Source organism: Lampetra planeri, chromosome 29 (genome assembly GCF_965212315.1).
Source record: "Lampetra planeri chromosome 29, kcLamPlan1.2.h2, whole genome shotgun sequence".
NCBI classification, from domain to species: Eukaryota; Metazoa; Chordata; class Hyperoartia; order Petromyzontiformes; family Petromyzontidae; genus Lampetra; species Lampetra planeri.
Genome location: NC_136135.1, coordinates 10,659,711 through 10,684,138, shown reverse-complemented (window position 1 = coordinate 10,684,138; position 24,428 = coordinate 10,659,711). Strand labels below are relative to the sequence as shown.

At 46.5% G+C, this 24,428-nt stretch overlaps 1 protein-coding gene across 1 annotated transcript in view; it reads left to right on the top strand.

Annotated features, from left to right (window-relative positions):
• ACAD8 (acyl-CoA dehydrogenase family member 8) overlaps positions 1 to 24,428 on the top strand; it is a 617,085-nt gene that overhangs the window by 456,267 nt on the left and 136,390 nt on the right. Inside the window, exon 7 of the mRNA XM_078608250.1 lies at positions 5,639 to 5,774. Within this exon, the coding sequence (XP_078464376.1) occupies positions 5,639 to 5,774 (136 nt within the window). The remainder of the gene's footprint in view (positions 1 to 5,638; positions 5,775 to 24,428) is intronic.

Sequence of the window (24,428 nt, the reverse complement as noted above, 5' to 3'; positions counted from 1 at the left end):
ACAAATGATGTCACCAAATAACATGCTGACACACTTCACCGATACAAAAGATGCATCTGTAGCAATGCTGGTATTCCAAATTTTTAGTGTGAAGCCTGTTTCTACCCCCATCTATCCTGCAGGTGATACAATCACCCATACATCTCCATGGTCCTTTTAGCTAAATCGCACTGAGAAAAACCACAGGTGAAGGTGCAGCCTCGCAATTGCACGCTTAGTCCACTGCTGAAAGAATGACCTGAATTAGAGAGGGGATGGGGCTTACCCACACTTTACCCCACCACACACGAACCTGCCGATCGACAAAACCGTGGTGTGCCTCTTTATACTGCTGGATGGACAGAGGCAGGTGGATTTAATCAAATGTTGGCCTTTATTTTTTTTTATCTGAAGAAGCTTTGCCTTGACTTTACTAAAATGCCACACTGAATCCCGCAACCCTTTTTAGAGGCAGCTGCTTTGTGGAAGTAAAATTTTGCCTATGCAATTAACAGATATGCGGTTGTTGGCAAATGTTCGCATCTGTGGCTCGAGCCACGATATCAGCCATCGGCGCACAATGGTATGCTCTTGCAAAATACGTCACTGGAGTTTCTAGACACCCTGGACATATCCACCACATATCAGAAGGCAAATTGGGCAATTCCCCGCAGAAATTCACAAAAGGCTGCAGAAATAAAACTGTCAACCTCACGAAAGTATTTTACTTGCACGATCGATAACGGGCCAATTTAATTTCCGTTGTTTACTTCCATAAGCCAGCGACTCGATCTCAGCGATGGCGAATTATTTTCAGTGTTCCCTTCGCCGTGTTCCCACTCATGCAGATGACAGAGGACGTATAGTGTGTGCATCTGCAGAGTGCAGTGAGTCAGGGATGTATACAAAATTCGGATGTTGGCGCGATGAGTGATAAGCGGCAAGACGAGGTTATTGTGTGCGCTCGGAGATAGTTTGGCAAGTGACGCGGAGATGGGTCGCGCGCTCGCAGCACAGCCGTGTGGTGCCAGGGTCTCAAATGCAAGTTTAGCGGCACATAAGTCAGAGTGTCTCTAGAATGCCGCCTAACAGATGGCATTTTGGGGATAGCAGCAAAAGTAAAGGTGCAGCCCTGAAATTGCTTGCTCACGCTCCTGGTGGTGGAAGGGCCTCCACTTGAGGAAGCTCTAGAGAGGCCCCTTGATGGTACCGTGGTCGAACTCTCCCACACTGGCCAGATAATTTGTAAGAGGGAGGGAGTACCCACACTGGAATCCACCACGCGCTACCTGCCCATCGACTAACTTTAATGCACCCATGTATATTCCTCAGTGGATGGGGCGATTTGTGAACGATGCCCGAATGTTTTCAACTGCCGCGTCGGTAGATGGAACCGGGGACCTGTGGATTGCAAGCCCACGGTGCTGCTCACCGTTACACCACGGTTGCGACATCCTTCAACTCGATGTCGAAGGATGATGCAACCGTAGTCAAACGTCAGTGTGTCTGCAAAAGGTGTTTTGAACATCTTAACACCACGTGTTTTTATTGCCAGAAAGGGTAAAACCTATTCTTATTTCTTCATCATTTTTGATACTGGATAAAAGGTCTCGTAGCTGTAACTGCTCGAGCCGAGCTATACGTCTTCTGATACTTGCATTGTCTTTGTACTGTTCGCCTTTTGGTGTTCTCTGGCCTAACAACACTGGCGAGACGCGGCCATAAAGAAGGCTGTCTCTGGTGTAGGCCAATCAGAGCATGTTTGTTTGCGTGTTTTACCACAAGTATGTGTGGTAAATGCAGACCTGATGCCTTGCAAAAGGTATCTTTATTTTAGTGTTTGAAAATCTTAATGCCTGTTTTATTGCCGGAAACCTATTCTTATTCTTTTAAATAATTTTTGACAGTGGCAAAAAGGTTCCATAGATGTGCGTCTTCGGTCAATTAAGCAAGGACGTGGCCATGTGCCAGTGGTGGGATATTCACATTCCCAACACGCGGGGAAGTCTCTTTCCATAGTACAACCACTTTTGGCTCGCCATCAAACAAAGACGGTCACTGCATCGCGCGCTGCGCTTCTGCGGCCGTCTGGAATGCTCTTCCTTCTGATATTAGGAAGCCACTGGAGGTATACAGTACACTTTTTAAAGCGAAATCGAAAACTAATTTCTTGAGAACTGCATTTTGTTCTAGATTTGAAGTTGTCGTGACTGCAATGATTCATACTCTTTGGGTTTTTCGGTAAAGTCACATAGGTAAAAAATAAAAAAAGATTAAATCACGACGTTTCGGAGGCAACACAAGCTTCCGTCTTTAGGTGGAACCGTCACAGCAAAATTACTGTATCAAGTGAAGAGATTCACGAGAATATATACTGCATTTTCTGTTTAGTTTGTTGTCCTTCCCCCACACCTCGAATTAGCTCGGTTGGCTATGTACGGTGTGAAATAAGTTCAACATACATATAATATCGATCAAAGTGGTACTGAACAAATGCTGTTAGCAAGCACCTATTAAGGTTGACATGGGTAATGCGATGGTCGTGTAACCAGAACTTCACATGCAAGGTTGCCTTTGCCTTTCTAGCGCAGATGTTGAGCACATTGTAATGCTTACTCACTTGTGGCTGAATTCACCTTGAGAATACCACGTCCATATTTAAATGCCAATAGTCTCTGGAGTTGTGTACTGTATCATGACCAGGAATTACATTTGACATTCTGCAATTTGAGCGCAGTGTGCACTGCATAGTACCACCTCTCCGTACAGCATATGGCAGCACACACAAAGACAAATATCCCCCATATAGGTTTAACAAACTGTTGGGGCAAGTGCTGTTAGCGTGCACCTATGAAGGATGTAACGGCACATGAGGGGGTGGGTGGCCAGCACCACGCCGGCCGCCTCTGTCCCCTTAGTGGCGATGTTTACACACCGCACCAGGTAGTGATTTGAGGCTGTGTCGACCTAGGGGAGGCCCAGGACCGGTTCAATTAGTAGCCTCTGGTGTTGTGTATTTTGTCCAGGAAGTATATTTGACATTCTGCAAATTGAGTGCACTGTGCACTGCATGGCAGCACCTATCCGTACAGCATACGGTAGCACACACCACGTCCTCCCCACACACGCATACACAAGGGCAGAATGTTGGGGAAAGTGCCGTTAGCGAGCAACTATGAAGGCCGACACGGACATGAGCGGGTGGGTGGCCAGGACCATGCCCGTCCGCCTTTGTCTCCCAAATGGCGATGTTTACACAACATATCAGGTGCTCATTTGAGGCTGAGTGGACTTAGGAGAGGCCCAGGACTAATTCAGATAATCGTCACTGGTGTTGACTGCGAGCGGGAATCGAACTCAGGTTTCCAGGTTCGTAGCGCGTCGCACTAATCGCGATGTTACCACTCCCCAAGCACTGTGCACACACACACACGTGCACATCACGTGCCCATGCACACATTTTATTTTATTTCAGGACATGATCGAGGGCGTATTTTTACATCACATGCCCAGTCTCAGATTGTAATTATTCCTAACCCATCCCCTGGCATGCATGGTAGTCTAAAGGCGCTCACAGGATCGCTGCAGTTCACGTATCGCAATTCACGAGTGATGGTCCCCTATGGAGTACCCGCAACAGCCTCACCAGTGTGACTCACGCACGCTGTGTCTCACTCGAGAAGGCAACGCCAACACGAGGACACAAAGACGAAGATCCCCCGTATAGCCTGTAACAAACTATTGAGTTAAGTGCTGCTAGCGAGTAGCACCTATGAAGGCCGGCATGAAATACAAGGCAATTGGTGGCCAACACCACGCACGGCCGCCTCTTTCTCCTCAGTGGCGATGTTTACACACGCTGCACCAGGTACTCATATTCTTAGGTTTTTTCGGTAAAGTCACGTAGGTAAAACATTAAAATTAAAATTAATAAAAGTTAAATTAAATAAAAATTAAATAAAAATCACGACGTTTCGGAGGCAACACAAGCTTCCGTCTTCAGGTGGAACCGTCACAGCACGCTTGCTGTATCAAGTAAATGACTTACTTTTATTAATTTTAACTTTTTTACCTACGTGACTTTACCGAAAAAACCTAAGAATATGAATCCTTGCAGTCACTAAAGCTTCAAATCTAGAACCAGGTACTCATTTGAGGCTGAGTCGACCTAGGGGAGGCCCAGGACCGGTTTAAATAATCATCACTGGTGTTGGCCGTGAATGGGAGTCGAATTTAGGTCGCCGGATTCGGAGCGCAGCGCGCTAACCGCTACACTACCACATGAGGACACACATACACACACGAGCATCTTCTCTTCTGTATGCATGCATGTATATTGAACTTACTTCACACCAGACGTAGCCAACCGTGCTATTAGGAGGTGCGGAGGACGGGCAACAAACCAAACACAAAAATAAGTTCCAAAGAAATTAGTTTTCAAACTTAAACGAAACAGTGAACATCGGTAAGAGCATTCCTCTTCCCTCCCCTCGCCCCCTCCACTTCTTCCCGTCCCTCCCCTGCGCTTTCGTGACCCGCGTGCGTCCTCTGTTACGGTCACTCTCTCATTTCCTCTTTCATTCACTCTCTTATTCCTCGGCCCTTGGACACCCCTGCCATCTAAATCACTCGATTTCTTTGTTACTGCTTTATGAACCACGTACCATCGCCCTTGAGCCAAGGTGCTCTATAAATACAAAATAAAGATGTTGGAATCTCAATTCGTAATTGGCGAATGCGTTTTCGTTTTTTTTAATGCTTGTGAAGGTCTTCTCCAAAAATGCCGGCAGTTTTAACTCGGTGTGCTGTGAACGGCAAAGTAACCTGCTGCTGTGTGTGCCAATATCCTGTCATTAGCTTTGGATTTTTATGCACCCCTGGTAAAAAAAAAACATGTAAAATAAGGTTTTTGTCAGCACAACTTATCACTTGACAACTGTAGTTAATGACAGCGTTAGCAAATAACAGGTCACTGTACTGGTTGTACCACTGGCATTCATTAATTGGTAGGATACCGCCAACTTCCAATGCACGGCTATACCCCTGCGTATAAATGTTAACTAAAACAACATCATTCACTCATCGCGATAAGTAAGCTAAAGTAACCTCAATTGCGTCATAGAGATCTGTTACCTAAAGTAACCTCGTTTGCCCTCATAAAGATGTGTCAGAATTAGCAAACAACTGTTCACTGTGGATTTATAATTATCGAACCAAAAAAACACTGAGAACCCATTCGCTGGTAGTTGTACTCCTGCAACTGCCATAGTGCGGCTACAGGCCTGGTTTGCATACTGCGCTTAGCCAGTGAGCACCCCGTGGATATTTGCCTTTCAAAGAATGCATCTGGATGTTGGGATTTGTCCCGTGGAGCTGTTTACACGTTGCGCATTTCAATCAAATTAAGCACCCAAGCGTCACCTTCTTGTCCCCTGTACATTTGTGCGAACAGATTACCGCCATTATATATTTATTTCCTCGCCGCGCCTCGCTGTGCCCCAGGTGTGCGCACCGCACGTCTGACACAAAGGGACGGAAATTGACGGAAAGAGAGAGAGAGAAAAAAGAAGAGAATGGTGGCGCATAATGCCCGGTGATTGATGCAGTCATTGTCGGGGGTGGCACGTTACTTATATTTAATTATGAATTCCTCGCGCAGGTCGGCTGGAACTGCCAGCCCACGCGCGCCGTCATCTTTGAGGACTGCGCGGTGCCGGTGGCGAATCGCATTGGCGAGGAGGGCCAGGGATTCAGCATTGCCATGAAGGGCCTCAACGGCGGCCGCATTAACATTGGTAAGTGTTGCCCCCCCCCCCCTCCCTCGGCTATGATGAGGCCTTCCCTAACCTCCTTGACCTCTCCCGCCTCTGTCCTCCTAACTGTCACCGGGACCACACCGCCGCTTTTAATAACCCCGCTCCTCTTCATCTTCAACCCACTATCATCTTACGTACAATTTTATAGTTTCTGTCAAAGCGTCTTAGAATAAGCAGCTATATGAGGTAACAATTGGTCGCTGAGCTGACACCGTAGAGGGCCTGGGTTTGAATCCCAGTGTTTGGCACCTGTGATTCAACTCTAAACTATTTGTTATTTTAGCACGTAAGGCCCACTGAGCTATATCACTCTTTTCCAGAAGTGACGTGGCTTTCACAAATGATAGCTCCACGAAGTGGCTTATCACGTGGACATTTATAGCAGCCAAATACTCTGAATGCATGTTCATTCTAAACGTGGAGAGAAAAAACCAGAGGACCCGGAGAAAAATCCATGCGACCACGGGGAGATAGACATGCAAACTCCAAGTATACAGGCATCAGGCTCACAATCGAACCCAAGACCTCCTTTATACCAGGGGAGGTAGTGAACATCTGCACCACTGTCGAGTTGTGTTGTCACCCAGAGCTGCCGTGGTACGATGGTGAGCATGCCAGGCTTGCAGTCCAAAAGTTGACAGTTGCATTCCATGTTGCACAGCGGCAGTTGAAACAATGGTGCAAGTTTCTTTAGTTTCCCCCTCCCGCCGCCTCTGTCCACCCAGCGGTATAGATGGGTGTGCCACAATTAGTTGATCGGCAGATCGCGCGCGGCGGGGTAAAGTGTGGCGCGGCCACCTCTACCATCACGCCTGCTCAACGTGGACCGAATACCCTCTAGAGTTCGCTCACGTGGAGGCCCTTTCACCAGCAGTGGTGTGAGCAAGCAATTTCAGGGCCGCACCTTTACCTTTTACCTCAAGTGTCGTCAGTTTTATGGTCTTGGTTTGGTCACCAATGACTGTGCAAAGAAACCCATCGCGTAACGTTTGATTCTGCATTTCATTGGGCCAAATCCCAGCTCTGAGAAGTCAAATGTTGGATCGACTGTCACGTGACCGACCTTGTTCATACGCAGAGTGGGTGGGAAGTGCTGCCCTCTGCTTTGTGTGGACCATATCATATCCACTTTGTGATATTCGCCTCCCTAGACCATTCTTTCGAGAGTTCTGAAAGGATGATTCATCTCGTGACATGGTGCCGAGAGCACAGTCGGATTAACTTTGGGGAGTAAAGTTAACAAACAAAAAAGTTAAATGTGCATGGGGCAACGGTCGGTTATTTTGGCGCCCTGAGCCGGTCATGGAAATTGCCCATTCCTATGCTAGGAGTCGATGGTCAAGAATAGTGACACCCAAGGAATCAAATGCTCCAAGAGGATATTACCAAAGAGATGGAGCAATGAAATCAGACCGTGTACAGGTGCTAGGTGGATTGTTATATCGCAGCAACCATAAGAGATGATGAGGGCATGGGGGAGGCCATCATCCAGCAGTGGATTGATCTTGACTGATGATGGTATGGAGCCACTCTCTGTCAGATGACTCTTGACTTCATACAAAGTGGTACTCATACTGGTAGGAACCTCCTGGTTACACCAGCCCACAGGGGATTATTGTGTCCGTCCGTCTGTCGTGCATCCAAAAATGGGAGGGGTGAGGCTGGGTGGAGAGGGGCTGGTCACCTCGTGGTGCCCTTATAAAATGCAATGTTTAACCTACTCACGCCGGCTTGTGCCCGCCCTCACAGTCGGCCATATTTGTGGAATACACCACGCCGCCGTTGACCCTGGCCATTGACCGAGCAACCCAACGTTACTACCAGCTCCCTCCGCAGGAATGTGTTTTTAATTGGTCCGAGTAGAACCAAGACCAAGATTTGAACTGAGTGGGAGTTAAGCAACCTATCCACCACGTCACCTTTCTTGATTATTTGTCATCACTGATGCGCTATAAAAGTGCGTACCAGTACATTTTTGTAGGAATGAGCAAATAATTTCCCAGCTGGTGACACCGTCATAAAGCAACTCAACTCGGCAATCTGAAATTCCCACTACTGACTCTGGTCTGCAACCAGAGATGAGCACTGTGCCAAGCTCAGCTGAGTTTGGAGACTCTGCGACATTGGCTTGATTGATTAATACATTAATGAGTTTATTGCATGCTTGTTTAAATAATGAAGTGTGTTTATTGAAACACATTGATTTTATGGATTGATGAATCCTGCGTAACCAAATGCTGCCAGAGCATTGGGGTGTCATACATCTCCCCTTGCAGCAGGAGCTGTGTTCTCCCCGGATGCATTCCAGATGTTTAAAATGCAGCATGCTTTGTAAATTAGTAGCAGCATTATTATTGGGTGAGTAAATACTGAACGTTGCCATATTGGCGAATAGGGTGCTGCCGTGGTTGTTAGTGGCTGGCACAATGGACTTCCAGTGGGTGCAGCCAGTTCGATCTCTTGGCGCTGCAGTTGAAGCAATGGTGCAGGTTTCCTGAATTCTTTCGCCTATGCCCACCCAGCAGTTCGTAGAACGGCAGGTCACGTGTTAAGTGTGCGTACTCCCACCTCTTCCTGGAAATCTGGTCAGCGTGGAAGAGTAGGCCAAATATCCTGTAGAGGGCCTCTCTAGGAGCTCCCATAGATGGACGACCTTCCACCACCTGTGCTGTGTGCGAGCAATTGCAGAGCCCGCGCCTTATACTCAACGTCCCTTTCACCCTAAATGAGTGAATAAACAACATGGATTTTTGAGGAATGTAGGTGTGTGTGCTTGACTGTAAGATTCCAACGTATTGCTGTGACTGAGCAATATTTCGCGACGCGGCCAGGCAGGGGCAATGGATAAACAAGTTTCACCGAAGTTACTCGCGCGTCGTGACGAACGCGATCCTAATTTCTACCCAAGAGGCCACCTTACGAGCAACGGTTGTGAGCATTTGTCTTGATTGGGATGGGCCACGGCTGTGTGAAAACCCCTGCGTGTGCACATTGTTTTGTGACTCATGAGCACGCGTATGTATGTGAATAATAGAGTATGCAGGCACAATCCTTTACTCTTAAATGATTTTTTTGCGTTGTTTTTTCCTCCCTTCGGCATTGCTAGTATCCTAACAATTTTCGTTAAATGTAAAAAAAAATGTTTTTGTTTGAATACGAGCCTGTGAAATATGTTATTGTCTTTTGTCTGTACGTTCGTTAACATTGGTATGACCCCCAGAAATAGCTTCTACATCGATCATCCAATAGTGCTTGGCATCTGCCATAGAAATGTACAGTTTCCAAACATTTGCTCAGAGAACCTAAGCATCACCACGCATACTATTAAACATAGAGACATGGAAAAAAAATGTAAGTTCTCATTTTTGGCTGAGTTAACCTGGTGGATGCCCATACCAGGGTCATATACCGATTGCCACTGCATGCCAATACATAGTGGAAGAAAATCCATATTGTGGAAATGCTAAGATGTATAATTTAAGGGGAAATTATAAACACCAGTAAATGAAAGAATGATCTTTTACATATATACAACGTGTGTAAGTCAGATATAAATTATGCATTGCTGCTTGTTAATCTAGCCATTAAGCCACTACGTTGTTACACAATTGTCTGCTCTTTTAAACGGGTGTCGTGGGATCCCTAATGTTCTGAAAGTTGACGGAACATTTGGCTTAATTCACCCTTTGAAGGATGGCGCTTTACTGCGTTCGTGACCACCGCGTCGCAGCAATGGTGCCTGCAATTTGGTGTCAGACCAATGTCTTTCATACGTCCTAGCCTCTAAGGAGGCTGACACAGTGATTCATTAGTCCAATATATGTTGCATTCCCTCCCTGTGACTACATCATGGAAAACAGGCACTTTTGTCACAAAGATGAATACCATTAATAATTCAATATCAATGTAAAATGTTAAGCTCATCATTACCACGTCCCACTAATTCCCAGTGCGGGTATCCACTTAGATGTAATGTGGGGTCTTTCATATTAATGTATGCTTGCATGTAGGTATGTATATGTATGGAATGTACAAGATTATGTCCTGTATTTATCCAGGGAAGCTTCACTTGAGTCTCAATGCTCCCTTTCAGGAGGTTCTTGCTTCAGGTTGTTTGACCAATCCATCAGTGAACGTTTTGCATGCGAAAGAAAAACAGAGTACATCTGGCTTAACGTAAATATCTGTACAGATGGATTCAACAATTAATTTTGCTGAACCACCATCTCATGCCCACCTCACTTCTCAGTCTGTTTGGATTTTATTTAGAAAGGTCATCTCTAACATCAGGAATGCCATCCCGGCCTCACACCCCAGAATCTTAAGATGGAAAAAACACACACACATCCTTCTCCCCCGTCAGGGCTTCATCACAACACAGCCTTCCCCCGTCATGGGACCTTGAGCCGCCCTCTCCACAGGCTCTAGATTGATAACCACGTATTCTAATTAGGGCAGTGTATTGGGGATATTTAGTTGTTTCCCAGGTAGTAGAACTATGGCGTGAGAATCTGGCGCGTGCGATGGAGGGAGGGTGAGCGTTGGCACTCGGCTGAATAAATCTGCCTGCCAGTGCTCGGCCACATTCTCGCACCTGGGGCATGTGTGGGTAGATGGGGCACCGCGTGGCCACGCACTGAGTGACTCCCATGCCCTTTGCTATGCTATCACTGCCTTCGCTAGTTTGGAAATTCCACATTTAATAGTAGAGCCCAAAAGGTTCCTAGGAGAGTACTGGGTTAATGTAATTAAATCTGCCTGTCTCGACTTGGCAGTAAGATATTATATGGGCTGCTCTTAATGCCATAGGAGCCCCAGTATGTGGGTAACTTGAAAAGCTCTCTTCATAAGAACGCTTCATCTTCTGTTGAGTACAGGGGCAGTAGTGGGCCCTGCTTTGTCTCATACCCGGTGTTATTTATCACGTAGTGTGCAGGCAAGCTGATCACTGCATTTCAGTGACCAGAATATTGATGCAGAAAGCTCAGTGCTCTTACGACGAAAGGACATTGCAGTTCAGGGGCCCTGCCTGCCCACAAGCAATCTGCCCTTACCTCCGAACAGCCCAGATTACAGGCGAGTAAAAGAAATTCCATGTCAGGTGCTGTTGAGGCCAAATCCATCCCATTTGTTCCACATGAACAGTTCAGGTTTTGTTGATTCTAAATATAGTATTTGCAGCTTTTTTTTCTCCCGGATACCATCTTGAGGCTTGCAGACAGCAATGTGTACATGACAACAAAGAACATTCAAGGTACTGCAGGGGTTCCCATAATGCCTTGCAACTTGCTTGTATTTTACATTCGTCATATTTGTAATGAGCCATGCTCAAACCACTGCTGGATGAAGGCCTCCCCAAGGCACCACCACCTCCCGCAACACCCTCCCTCGCAGTACATACTGCAGTCTGCTGACAAGAAATGTGCGAATGACACGGCTGTATTAAATCTGGGTTTGTATTCGTGTTTTCGTGGCATTATTTAATTTTCGGAGTGCGGCTTATCGCCTGCTAACACCCGCAACATGCCAGCAAGGCCACAAACTCAATCATTGTTGAAAAGTCACTGCATTCTGCAAAGTAGGTAATGGAAAGAGCATGCAAGATTGAGCATCTGCTCACTTGAAAGTGCGATTTTAAAAATATATATACAAGTAGAAAGTATTCATTAATAACAATTTTTTGCGTATAATTTGATTAAGGACTTGACAGAAGGCAGGCATTGTGCAAATATGGTAAAAAAAATAAAAACATATACCACTCACCTCTCGCTTCCTTTAGGAACGTGTTGCCTGAACAGCTCTGCCTATCGGAATAAATGTTAGTGAACTGGCCGAAACTAGACTCTTGGATAGCAGATTACAACCCAACATATCAAATGTTACTTGGTGAGAGATGCAAACTGTTTGCAACTAAGCATCATGTTTCACTTCAGATAGAAAATACTTACATGTGCATACCGTTTTATCTGTACACTAGCGTTGCCCAGGCGAAAAAGACACACACACATCGATTTACTTACACACAGACATCGACCCACACACATACAAACACATATCGACGCATGCACAACAACAACCGCCATTTGCCACTAAGTGGCGGTGACGTAACCACGACACTTGTGCCAGGCCATGTGCACCTTGAGGCCACGTGAAGTGTCGAACGCCCGCTGGCAGGAGGTCACGGGGCAGACCCAGGTGCCACGGGTCGACTGACTGAGATGACCGAGATGACTGGCTGATGCACCACCTGTGCCCCTTAATGTGCCAACTTGCTGTGCTTTAGCCACCCGGCGCTCCGCTCGTTGTTGCGAGCGTCGCTCCTCCGCCCTCCGTTGTTGTTGGAGGGCGAAAGCCTCCAACTGCCCAGTAGCATCCTTCACGAGCCTCCTCCACAGAGGCCGATTTTGACACCGCTCGTACCAGTCATCGGCAACTCCACTCAGCTCCACGTCCTCTTGTACCACATCATTCCATCTCTTCTCTAGCCCGTGCCGCGCCCGTTTAGCCCCCTCGATCCGTCGGAACAAAAGCTGTTTAGGCATGCGGGGGCTGGGCCTGCGGGCTACATGACCCAGCCAATGCAGCCTTTCCTGCCGGACGAGCTCACCGATGGGAATTTGCCCAGATCTTTCAAGGATTTGTGAGCTCCTCACACAATCCAGCCTGGTTAAACCCAGGATGGATTGTAGGCAGGCCAGCCTAAATGTTTCTAACCGGCGAAGATGCTCCATTATTGGGGTCCACGTTTCGCAAGCATAGAGAAGGGAGGGAATCACCATGGCCGAGAAGACCTGAAGCTTCTTGCGGAGCGACAGACCAGGCAGCTTCCACACAGCGTTACGCAACCGATTAAAAGATATTGCTGCTCGACTGATTTGAAGTGAGACCTCTGCTGTTAAACCGGAGCTGGTCATGAGCACACTGACCAGGCATGGGAAACTCTCCACTCTCTCCACAACTGCCCTATCACCAATTGGGAGTTATGGGGGTGGAGTGTCCGATGGTACAAAATACCCAGGCAGGTGCTTAGTTTTGGTGGGGCTGATTGTAAGGCCCCATCTCTTAGTGGCAAGCTCCAGGTTCAGCAGCAGCGCCTCTAACTCCTACTCTGAGTGAGCAGCAATGACCAGATCATCGGCATACATAACATGGTTGAGCAATAGGGAGCCATCCCTTGACCGCACCCGGGCAACGATCAGCCTCCCGTTGTATCTGTACCAGATGGAAATTCCTCCGGTACAGCTATTAAAGGCTTCACGAACTACGTGGTCGAAATAGATGTTAAATAATGTGGGAGCCAGAGGACATCCCTGTTGCACCCCAAGGTGAACAGGGAAGGGCTCCGACTCCCAGCCACGTAGTTTTACCCAGGCCCGCTCACCATCATGAAGGTCCTTAATGATCGTGAGCAGAGGGTCAGGAACTCCCCAGTGCCTAGGCCTACTTATGGTATAATTGGTCTTGACCAAGTCAATAAAGCAGAGATGTAGGTCTTGTTGGAATTCCCTACACCTCTGCTGTAGCAGACGGACAGAAATTATCGCATCTGTGCAGGACCGCCCTTTCCTGAAACCACATTGGGGTTCTGCAAGCCTCTCCTCAGCGTGCCTAGCAAAGCGATGTTGAATAATCCTTGCCAGGACCTTTCCCGGCACACTGAGGAGTGAGATGCCCCTGTATTTGTTGCAGTCTGTGCGGTCCCCCTTCTTTCAGACAAAAGAGAATTGAGAGTGAACTATAGTTGTACGTTATTCCAGATCCATCGTTGCTTACTAGCTGGTGGCAGGGACAGATGAGGATTAAATTCAAAGCTGGTTCAGGGATTAACTCATGAAGACTGTATTTTATGCATGAGACCACAATATAATGTTTTGTTGAAAGTTGTTGATCCTTTTGTGAAGCCATTCACCATCAGCCACTCAGATTGGTTTGATTAATAAGAATTGTATATCGAGTCATCCATGGAACTTGCATCTGAAAACAGTGACGTGTACAAACTACACATTCACATCAAAGAAGGGAAGAGCACAGGACTGTGAAACAAACAGACAAGATGGAGTGCACACACCGAACCCTTTGAGTTCCCTACATCAGACAAAGTCCCACGGCGTGAGCACGCAGGTGCCGATCTCGCCTCAACCCTGGAGGGTCTCCTCGGCCCCTCATTCCGATTCACGCGGTTGGCTACGCACGGTGCGAGAGGAGCTCAGCATACACATTCTAGCCCAGAGTCCGCTCCCCGGGGAGTAGGAGTGCTGCCTCTGGGACCCTAGCAGCCCGGTAGTGCCGCCCAGGTCTGAACTCCACACGGATACCCCAGAACCTCACAGCTGGTGGGAGTAACACCCCCCCCCACCGCCTTTCCTGGGTAAAAAGAGGTGCGTGTTGAGTTCCAGAGTTTAGGGTCACGGGGTTTGAAGAAGAGGATGAGGCAAAGCGGTTTGTTTGCAGGTCAGAAAGTCGGGTAAACGCGAGTGACGAGGTGAGATGAAGCGAGGCGGGTGACGCGGAGAGTTGGTTGACTCACGGGTGGGAATAATGTGATACGTGAGAATAAGAAGAATGTGACACGTGAGAAGAACGGTGAGCGTAGGAGGTTCTGTGCACGTCACTGGCCTTTATTAGGCATGGCGAGCAAGAGGCAATGATTAATCTGGGTACCTATTGTAAGCTCAGAAATAGGGTAATGTGCACCTCATTGTTCTGAGTGCCGATAATATATAATCGGTTGCAGGAGATAAGCTGCATATTGTGATTTATCCATACTGACGTTGGTCCCATTTCTGTCGTGTAATCGGTGCTCCCCTCCCCCCTCCTCTATGTAAGTAACTCAGCTACTTACTTACCTGCTCCGACAATTCAAAGTTAATTAAAGGAGTTTCCCCCTTCCCCACTGCAAGCTGATTAACGACGTGTCGTTAATATATGGGTTAACTAAGTTGTGCTTTAAATTTATAGATTCTCAGCATTTTTGTATAAATTTAATTGGACATTATGCAATGTTTTGTGAGTATCATTTATTTATATATGGTTAAATATATATGTTGTATTCCGATCTCTTTCCCCAGGCCCCAAACACATTAATTGTACTCCTTTAAGAAGGTAAGGGCCCATTGAGATTCAATTTCTCTTTGCAGAGGAGACACGGATAACAGTGGTCTATTTGCCAATAGCTACGTAATACGTATCTTAAGGCTACATTGGAAATGTCTAAGCCCTAAAAAAACCTTTCCACGTCCAGCAAATGTAGGATGTGACCTTGCACACAATGATCTCCTCTTGGGAGTAAAATATTGTACCATGGTATGAGCCATCTTGACTCAACCAGCCATTGCCTGGTGATGCTTACCACGTGACAGAAAGGGCTTACCCGATGGACTAAAAAATCTGTTCTGAGCAGCAGCAGCAGCAGCAGCATCATCATCGGCATCTTAAGCAATGATCAATCCTGCACCGTGCTTTCTACGGCCAACCTTTCATTGCTGCAGGGTTTTAGTGCCTGGCGGCTGTTCTATCGCGAGTTTTACTCCTCAAACGCTAATCCCTTTGTCCTGCGCAAGACCATCTATTTTACGACAATAGTGATTGTGACATCTGGATTTCGTAGTTTTTTCCTCTTCTCTTAAGCACGTGTTTGTCAATCATATCTCCGCCGGCCATTCTAAGCCTTGCACCTTTGCATATGTTTTCTTTGTGTGATTTTGAACAGCGAAATAGCTTTTTCTTTGAAAAAAGAAAAGAAAAGTCTTCAATCATTTGACTCTGTCATCCGTGACGTATGGATTGGAAGAATTGTCGTGATCTCACAAAGAAAATTGTACAATCGTTGAAAACATTCTGCGTGGGTATTGTTGTGTACCTGTGTCTGTGTGTAGTTGTGATGCATTGGGTGTATAGACTGCTATATGATCATAGCAAACGGACAACCTGAGTTTGATTCCCAGATATTAGCTGAGTGCCAGCAGCAAGTGGTATGTAATCCTCTATGCGAACCTGTATTGGACTTCCCCCCAGATCGGCTCAGCCCTGACTGAATACCTGGTATGTAGTATAAACACTCGTAATCGGGAGAAAAGTCCAGCCACACATCGCGCTGAATCCTCATGCACTGTGTCGGCCTTCACGACTGCTCTCTCACAGCACTGCCCTCCAAGGGTAATCGTTTCAGTATATATGTGGATTTATATGGCTACTTTTTGTTGTATTAGTGGCATGCAACAAATGGCACTTTGTAAACATAATTGCTCGCAAATACTATCTCAAGCATCTCTTGGTGAAAATCTCTAGGTTTGCACTCTCCTGCCCTATAATGTCTGGGAGCAAAGCCATCTCGGTTGATGTCACAACCCATCTCGTTTGTGCTATTTCACGAATGGGATTAGTTGGGTAATTTGAATGTTCTCTCTCACAATGGTCTATTAGGCTGATAACATGGCCAGCTAGGGTTGAGTGTTTTTGCATTGCCTATAGAACCCAATATCTTATGCAGTTGATCCTATCTTCTCCGTTTGTTGCCCCCAATTTCATCCAAGGCTTTGTTCCATTTTCGTGCAAATCAGCCCTTTCATTGTTCTTCGCTGTAACGGTTTTTTAATATCTGGATAATTCGGGAGGCTCACTTGAATTAGCACTCGTGCTGGGCAAGTCAATTCCACCGTGGATGGCATTTAATACTAATCTAACATATATAGTATGGACCTATGAAAGCATTCATCAAATAAATACTTGCTTAAGTAAGTTTTCGTGAATCCCTCCATCTATGTTAACCCAGCTGTGCTGTGATCCTGCTTGCTGGGCGAGGCGTCTTGTCAGCACCAATTATTTGTATGGATGTATGTTGAGCTTATTTATAGCCAACCTTGCTAATTCGAGGTGTGGGGGAAGGACGACAAACTACACACAAAGAGCAGTTGTAGAGAAATTAGTTTTCAATCTACATTTAAAAGTGCATAGCTCCAACGAATTTGTGAAATTATGTAAAAGGGGGAGACCTACATCGGGGTATCTTTGCACCTCTACGTTCTGCTGCTTATATACGTTTGTGCACACGGCATTAACTTCTACAGCTCTTTATTAGCAAAGTTGTTTGACAAATGTAAAGGGTAGTGCACAACGTCATCAGAAGGCACGTGAGTTAATTGACGTTACACTTTTACAACGAGAGATTAACATGATGAACCATTATATTCTTACATTGGAATTATTGAAACGTATAGAGTCGGACGTCGTTGACAGGGATTATTACTGTGAATTTAAATGAATTCTATTGTGTCACATCTAAAAAAAACAAGACAGTGGTGTAAAAATGCCATACTTGTATACCAGTAAAAAAAATCTCTTACCTGATATCTTATTCTACATGCCTGACAGGCAGACAGAGGATCTGTTTTATGTGCTCTCGGTGCATGTTTCCAATTCCTTGGGACTGCATGCGGATAGTTTTTGTGTTTTTTACAACCTTTTTTTTATTATGCTCTTTGCTTTTAAAATATTTCAGGGATTTTATTGCAAGTTTCTTCTCTACTGTGCTATTAGAAGTGAGTTAATGCCCTTCCAGAGAGCTCTTCCAGTTGGCTAACCTTCACATCATGCCAGAGAACGGCTCTGAAAGATGACACTACAGAACTGCTTTTGTAGTCACTTCATTCTGCATTTAGCACTGAAGCTCATGCTTGGTGTAAAGGGTGATTCGCGACTTGTCAGTAAACAACTATCCTTAGCACATTCCTGCGGAGGGAGCTGGTAGGAACGTTGGGTTGCTCGGTCAATGGCCAGGGTCAATGGCGGCGTGGTGTTTTCCGCAAAATATGCCCGACTGTGAGGGCGGGCACAAGCCGGCGTGAGTATGTTAAACGTTGAGTTTTATAAGGGCACCACGGGGTGACCAGCCCCTCTCCACCCTCCCCACCCAGCCCCTCCCCACCCTCCCCACCCAGCCCCTCCCCACACTCCCCTCCCCACCCAGCCCCTCCCTGCACGACGGACGGAGGGACACAATAATCCCCTGTGGGCTGGTGTAACCAGGAGGTTCCTACCAGTAAAAATATTCAGCTCTTGCGGCTGAGCAGAAGATGAATTTAGTGACTGATACAGCCATTGATGGATGATACCATCACTGGCCGAGACAATAAACTCGGTGTACCTGAGAGCCGAGGGTGAATCACCACCGGTCTTTGCCTCGATTCAAACTTACGACCTCGTTAGTACTGGTTTGCTGCATTCGTTCCCCGAGCCACCCTTGAACCAGCCAGCAGCCGCTGTCTTCGTGAGTGAATTTCTTTTTCAAAGTCGTTTTACTATTTTCATAGGTTCGAATGAGGATCCTTGCAACAGTACTTTCAGACGAGACAAGCATGTATTCAGAGGGGGGGGGGGGGGGACAGAGAGTTTGCTGTAAAAAAAGGCAAGACCCGATGGAGAGTGGGAAATTCGTGGTTCCATGACTATGGGGGGGTGGAAGGGTTTGGATTAAAATGGAAACTGGTTGTGCAGGTGCTGAATGTAAGTTTGAGACAAAGTTTGTTCAACACCGAGAAACACAAACAAGTTAATTTAACTTCTTGACGTGTGCTTTGTGGTGTTCAGTGTTGTACAGTTATCTGCATTAAACCTGCTGAAGAAAAGTTGTTTCTTGCAAAAATCAATAATTTGTTGGAGTGAGTTATAGAAACCGTGGTGTTTTTCAATGCCATTCTTATTACCACATCGGTATTATTATCTCAGATGTGTCAGCTGATTGAAATGCATCCTCTGACTGCATTCCGAGAAGGGATTGGGAGTTTTCTAGTATTCAATACACTTCTCGGTACTCTGCTTATTTGTAAACTTAAAAGGAAAATAAATGGGAATATTAATATAGTGCTATTTTGTAATGCACACATGCCAAATATATATTTTTGTTGCTGTTGACATTGTTTTGCTCTAAAGTTTTTTTTTTCTAAGAAAATAATAACTTGGAAAAATGGTAACTTTCTCACAGCAAGTCAATAACCTAATTTAATATCGCGACATACACACACTATCGTCTGTCTTTCTGGGATCCTATTCACTTCCCCAGTGGCGTCAACACAATGGAATGAGCCTAATTCCTTAATCAGTGATTCTCATTTTTTCCCATTCTTTTATCACCATAGTATGTGGGTTAATTAAATCGTACTGCCCTTTTATGTTCATTGAAGCCCAAGAGAGTTGCCTTTTGGTCACAGTTGGTGGCTCCTGCACATCATAGTTGATGGAATAATTCAAATGAGGCTTTCATCTGTTCACTGCCATGCAGCCAAACTATTTTAATGCACTGAAGTTCCATGTGCTGCTGCATGTTGAATATACAAGGTGTAATAAAATCAACCGATTACAGGTGTGCCATTGCCGTTACGGGAAATTAATGCCACCATCTAAATAGGAGTTTTGACAGTCCTCGAAATATGTGCGCTGTAATTGTACTTATTCAACGGAGCTCGCGAAGATCAGAGAACGCAACGGCGGCACTCGTTTGATGGAGACGACGCCGTCAAATGGCCGGAATGTGCGGTCTGAATTGAAATGTTGGAAGAGCGGTTTTCTGAACCCGAATTTGTCTTTGGCAAGGAATGGTCGGTGACAAAGGGGGATTGTGCACTATATATATTGGAACATGATTGGATTATTCAATTTCTCTTTGTTGTAGGACCGCGAGCATGCTGCGCAATTGCTCACCGAGAGAAACAAGTGAAAAGATTTGACATTCCAAGCGTTGCAGATTTCAGCAGCGCGGCAAAATTAGCAAACCAGATGAGACCGATGGTCCCATGGGGATGGGCCCATGGGGCGACTACGAGCCGCCAGGAGACAAAATAGAGATTCTTCTTATAGAAATTTTTATCGAGAAAATGGGTGTGCGTTTTTAAGCCATGTCAAACCCTCCCACGTGTAGGCTAGCGAAAAATAAATAGGAGTCATGCGTATATTGAGGTGATAGCGGCAGGTAGCCCTGAGGGTCAAGAACAGCAGTGTATGCAGGTCACTGAGATGTGAAGGAGCTTCGCGCTTAGCCTTGGAGCCAGCCACACTCTTTAAACTTATTGGGAAGTAAAGCCATTCGGCAGCTTTAAAACTCTGTTTCAATATATATGAAAAAACTGTTTTGAAGACAAGGTGTCAAAGCCAGATTAACATATCTTTAAACTCGGGCCAAAACTTTTTGCTTGGGTCACTCCCCAGGAGGTGAGCCAGTGGGAATACGGGGCAGTACCATCGCTGTGTTTTCATCAGCAAGTTTTTCTGCACTCAGAACTGTGTTTGTAACCCTAAACCATGCCGGAACCATACCATATCGTCGCCCGTAGGCCCACATGCAGCCCTCTCGAGTTGTGCTTCACTCGTCCCTTGAGCCTCACATTCACACCGCCTCCATCGATGTGCTCCTTGCGGGCCTAGGGCTACATAATTTATTTGAGTGGCTTTTGTCCACAACATTGCTGCCCATTAGCATGGCTTCAACAGGCCCACACATTTATCTCGATACTCATTGTAGCTTATACGTATCGAAGCTTCTCAAATTACTCATGTACAATTAAACGTGTCTTCGTTGTGAATTAAGCGTCGAGCATTGCTCATCTCCACTGGTGGCCCAAGGTTAGTAGTTGGAAATTCCAAACTTTTTTAAGCACAGTCCCATCTTGATAACCACTGTTAATTCCACGAAATAATAGTACTGTAATATATCATGGATGGATACTGTGCTTAGACACCCTATTAAGTATCTCAACTTGAAAGGTTTATTCGTGAGATGATTGATCTGGAAAAATTATAATATATAATTTGGATATATTATAGTGTTTAGTCTCAGCGAACAAACCCCGTGCCTATTTTTTTATAACCATCACAAACTTTTAACTGTACTACAAACTTGGTTGTAGTTGTATTGGCTATCTTGCACTGCAGATGTATTTCCTTTTGCAAGCGAGGTCACAAGTCGAATCTTGATTGTGCAGGAGTGGGTTTTGTTTGTTTGTGAATGGCATTAGGATGGTTGATGTTCTTGTGCATGGAGTGAAAGTTCCCCCCCCCTCGCTTTTTCATGATGAGTGAAGGTTGTAAGTGTCCTGTTGTGTCATGTTCCTGTGTATTGGACTTGTTGTTCCCCTGGATGAAGGTAATTGGTGTGTATATATATATGGCTTTAACAGGCCACGCATTATGGACCTTGTCAATGTCTTTGATACCATCAATTCTTTGTACTTTTGGAGTCCCAGACCATCTGCTCACAATCATTAAGGACCTTCATGGTGGTGGGTGGGCCCGGATAAAAGTTGCGTGGCCGGGTGTCAAGAGCTATTTTTTGTTCACCTTGGGATGCAACTGAGATGTCCTCTGGCCCCAACACTCTTGAACATCGTCTTTGACCATGTCGTTTGAGAAGCTTTCTATGGATGTAATGGTAGAATTCCCATCTGGTATAGATACAAAGAGATACTGTTCGATGCCCAGGTATGGTCAAGGGATGGCTCCCTATTGGTCAACCATATTATGTATGCGGATGATCTGGTGATTGCTGACTACTCGAAGAAGGAGTTGGAGGTGCTACTCGTGAACTTGCAGCATACTATTAAGAAACGGGGCCTTACCATCAGCCCCACAAAACAAGCATCTGCCTGGGTATGTCATCGAACACTCTCCTCCCTCAACTCCCCATGAGTCTTGGGGCAGTTGTGGAGAGAGTAGAGAAGTTTCCGTATGTGGGCAGCGTGCTTATAACCGGCTCCGGTTTGGCAGCCGAGATTTCACACCAAATCAGTCGAGCGGCATTATCTTATCATCAGCTGTGTAACTATGTGTGGAAGGTACCTCGCCTGTCGTTTCATACAAAGCTCTGGGTCTTCTCGGCCACAGTTATGCCCTCCGTTCTTTATGTTTGCAAAACATGGAGCCCTCTAAAGGGACATCTGCGCTGGTTCGAAACATTCAGGATCGCCTGCCTACAATCCATCCTGGGTTTAACCATAGAGGGTTGTGTGAGGAGTTCACAAGTCCATCAGTGAGCTCCTCTGGCAAGCGAGGCTGCACTGGTTGGGTCTTGTAGCCCGCATGCCCAGCCATCGTATGCCCATTCAGCTTCTATTCAGCCAGATACAGTATATGGGGCTAAACGGGCACGGTGCGAGCTAGAGAAGAGATTGATTGATGTGTTACAGAAAGATGTGGAATTCATTGGACTTGCGGATGACTGGTACAAGGAGTGAAGAGAAGGTTTGTGAAGGAAGCTGGCGGGGATGGGAAGCAGTCGCCCTCTAGCAACAACAGAGGGCAGAGGAGCAACGCTCACAACAACAAGCGAAGCGCCGGGCAGATAAAACGCAGAGTTAGCACAGCGGGAAACACAGTTGGTGCATCTGCCAGCCATCTCAGTCAGTCAACCAATGGCACCTGGGTATGTTAAGTAACCTCCTGCCAGCAGGCCTTCGGCACTTCACGTGGCCTCAAAGTGCACCTCGCATGGCACAAACGCCATTGTGACGTCACCGCCACTTAGTGGTGAATGGCGGTTGTTGTTGCTTATACATTATATGTGCGGATAATGGTTTAAGTGGTTTACACGTGAAATGGTTCAGAATGGTTAAAGCTGTCCCATGACTTACAAGTGAGACATCGATGCTTCACGTGGCCCCTAAGTGCACCGAGACTGTGGTGACGTCACCACCACACCTTATGGAGAACGGCGGCTGCTGTCGCTGGAGAAGATTGGTGTGGTTACGGAGCAGGTGTCGTAGAGAGAAGACTTGAGATCTGCGCTTGCAGCATATGCACAGACATAAAACAATTCAGTAACCCCTTTGAGGATTTTACAATATTTGCAGTTGCTATTCGAATCATCAGTCACTTTTTAATCGTTTTTACTATATAATATGTATTGTTTCTGTGGTTGTCTAGTTTGTACAGTTTTGTTTGCTATATTATACTAAATATGAAATTCTCTATAATTTTCTAAAATTCTTAATAATGCATTCTTACATTCACAACTCAACGCATATACCATCGCCAAAATAGATTCATTATTAAATCTAGACATTACTTAGAGACCTGGAGCAAGTATGTGCTTGTGTGTGAAGAAAAGAAAATATGAACACAACTATGGTCTGTGTCTCAACATTTTTATAAAGACAAGTATCCATTTTTATCCATCAGCCTCTTGGCTCTCCAGACCTACATGACCCTGCAGCATTTGGTTAGGCATACAAACTCAGTACCAGTTCCGACCCTCTGGGTCTCATCAGCAGAATGAGACGTGTTCAACAATTTTTTGCTGGGTTGCCAGATGTTATTGTTGAGACCGCTCCATATCAACGATGAGGCTGCGTTCAATGATAAAAGCAATATTGGGTATGAAGAGTGGAATGATATGGAAGCGAATCCCATCCCCCGACATAGTTTGTCCGCTGTGTATCTGGTGGTATGACTAGTTTTGCGTGTGTTCAAGAGGAGTTTGGAGCATGCCTATCCCTGTTAAGAAATGTAGAAGAGGTCTGGGCAAGGGCCATTCCACATAGCACTCAGATCTGATCCCCCCCCCAGCGAGGCCACACAAAGAACACTGTATGGGGGGTGGAGCAGGAGGAAGGAAGACGCGTGCAGCAGGAACGAGCCATCAGCAAGAAGGCCCAATCTCTTGTTGGGAATTTGTAGCAACCACCCAGAGTGTAGCAAGAGGGCCTGATTCATTGCTGTAGTGTGGAGGTGTGACAGAGTGCAGCAAGGGCTTGATCCACTGCTGGAGTGTTGAGGAAGCACACCCAGGGCCGCACGAGTCTTAAGAAGTGTTGCCTTAGAATCTGCGAGTGCTGTACCCGGAGCTGAGTGGGGTGTTTCTGAGGGGCGTGGGTGCAGTGTCTCCTGCTGGAGTGCCACGAGGAGGGCTCTTTGTCAACTGTTGGGAGTGCGGAGAGTCACCACTTCACGAGCTGGGTGAGCGGTGTCTACTGCTCGAGTGCGGGGACCCACCACGCCAAGGACAACAAGAACGTCGATAGCCGCAAGGGCCTCGTCTTCTCCTTTCACGTGCAGGGCGACATCCAAGAATCGCGAGCGCTGCATCCGCCACCACAAGGGGAGACGGACCACCGCGAGGAGCGGTGGACGCTCCGTTCGCCACGCGTTGTGAGAAAACCGCGCCCGCAGTGGCGGAATTTTCTCCATCTACTGTTGACGAGTTTGTGAGGGGACGATGCCGGGCGCCGTTGTCGCTTTGTCGAATGTGAGAAGACCACGGCACGGCCCAGGGGAGGAGGGCCTCGTCCACTCGTGTGGGAGCGCGAGTGCCGGGAGATTCAAGGGCCTGTGGGTTGCAGTGCACCCCGGTGCCGAGGGGGTCCTGCGACGCGAGCTGTGCGACGCGAGTGGGTTCGTCGAGTCGGTTGCGACGTCAACAATTGTTTACCTGCCCCCTACTAGACATCTGTGTGTGTGGGGGAGGGGGGGAAGAGCTTCGTGGCCCGTCGGATTTCTCCAGGACGAAGAAAGATGCCGATTCTGTTTCTCATATTTTGCGGTTATGCATGCTCGTTTATCTGTTGTTTAGAACTGTAAAGGAGTAAGTGTGTGGTACACACAGATCATGAGGCTATCTTGGAAACCGGGTCACGGTGAAGCCCTGGTTTA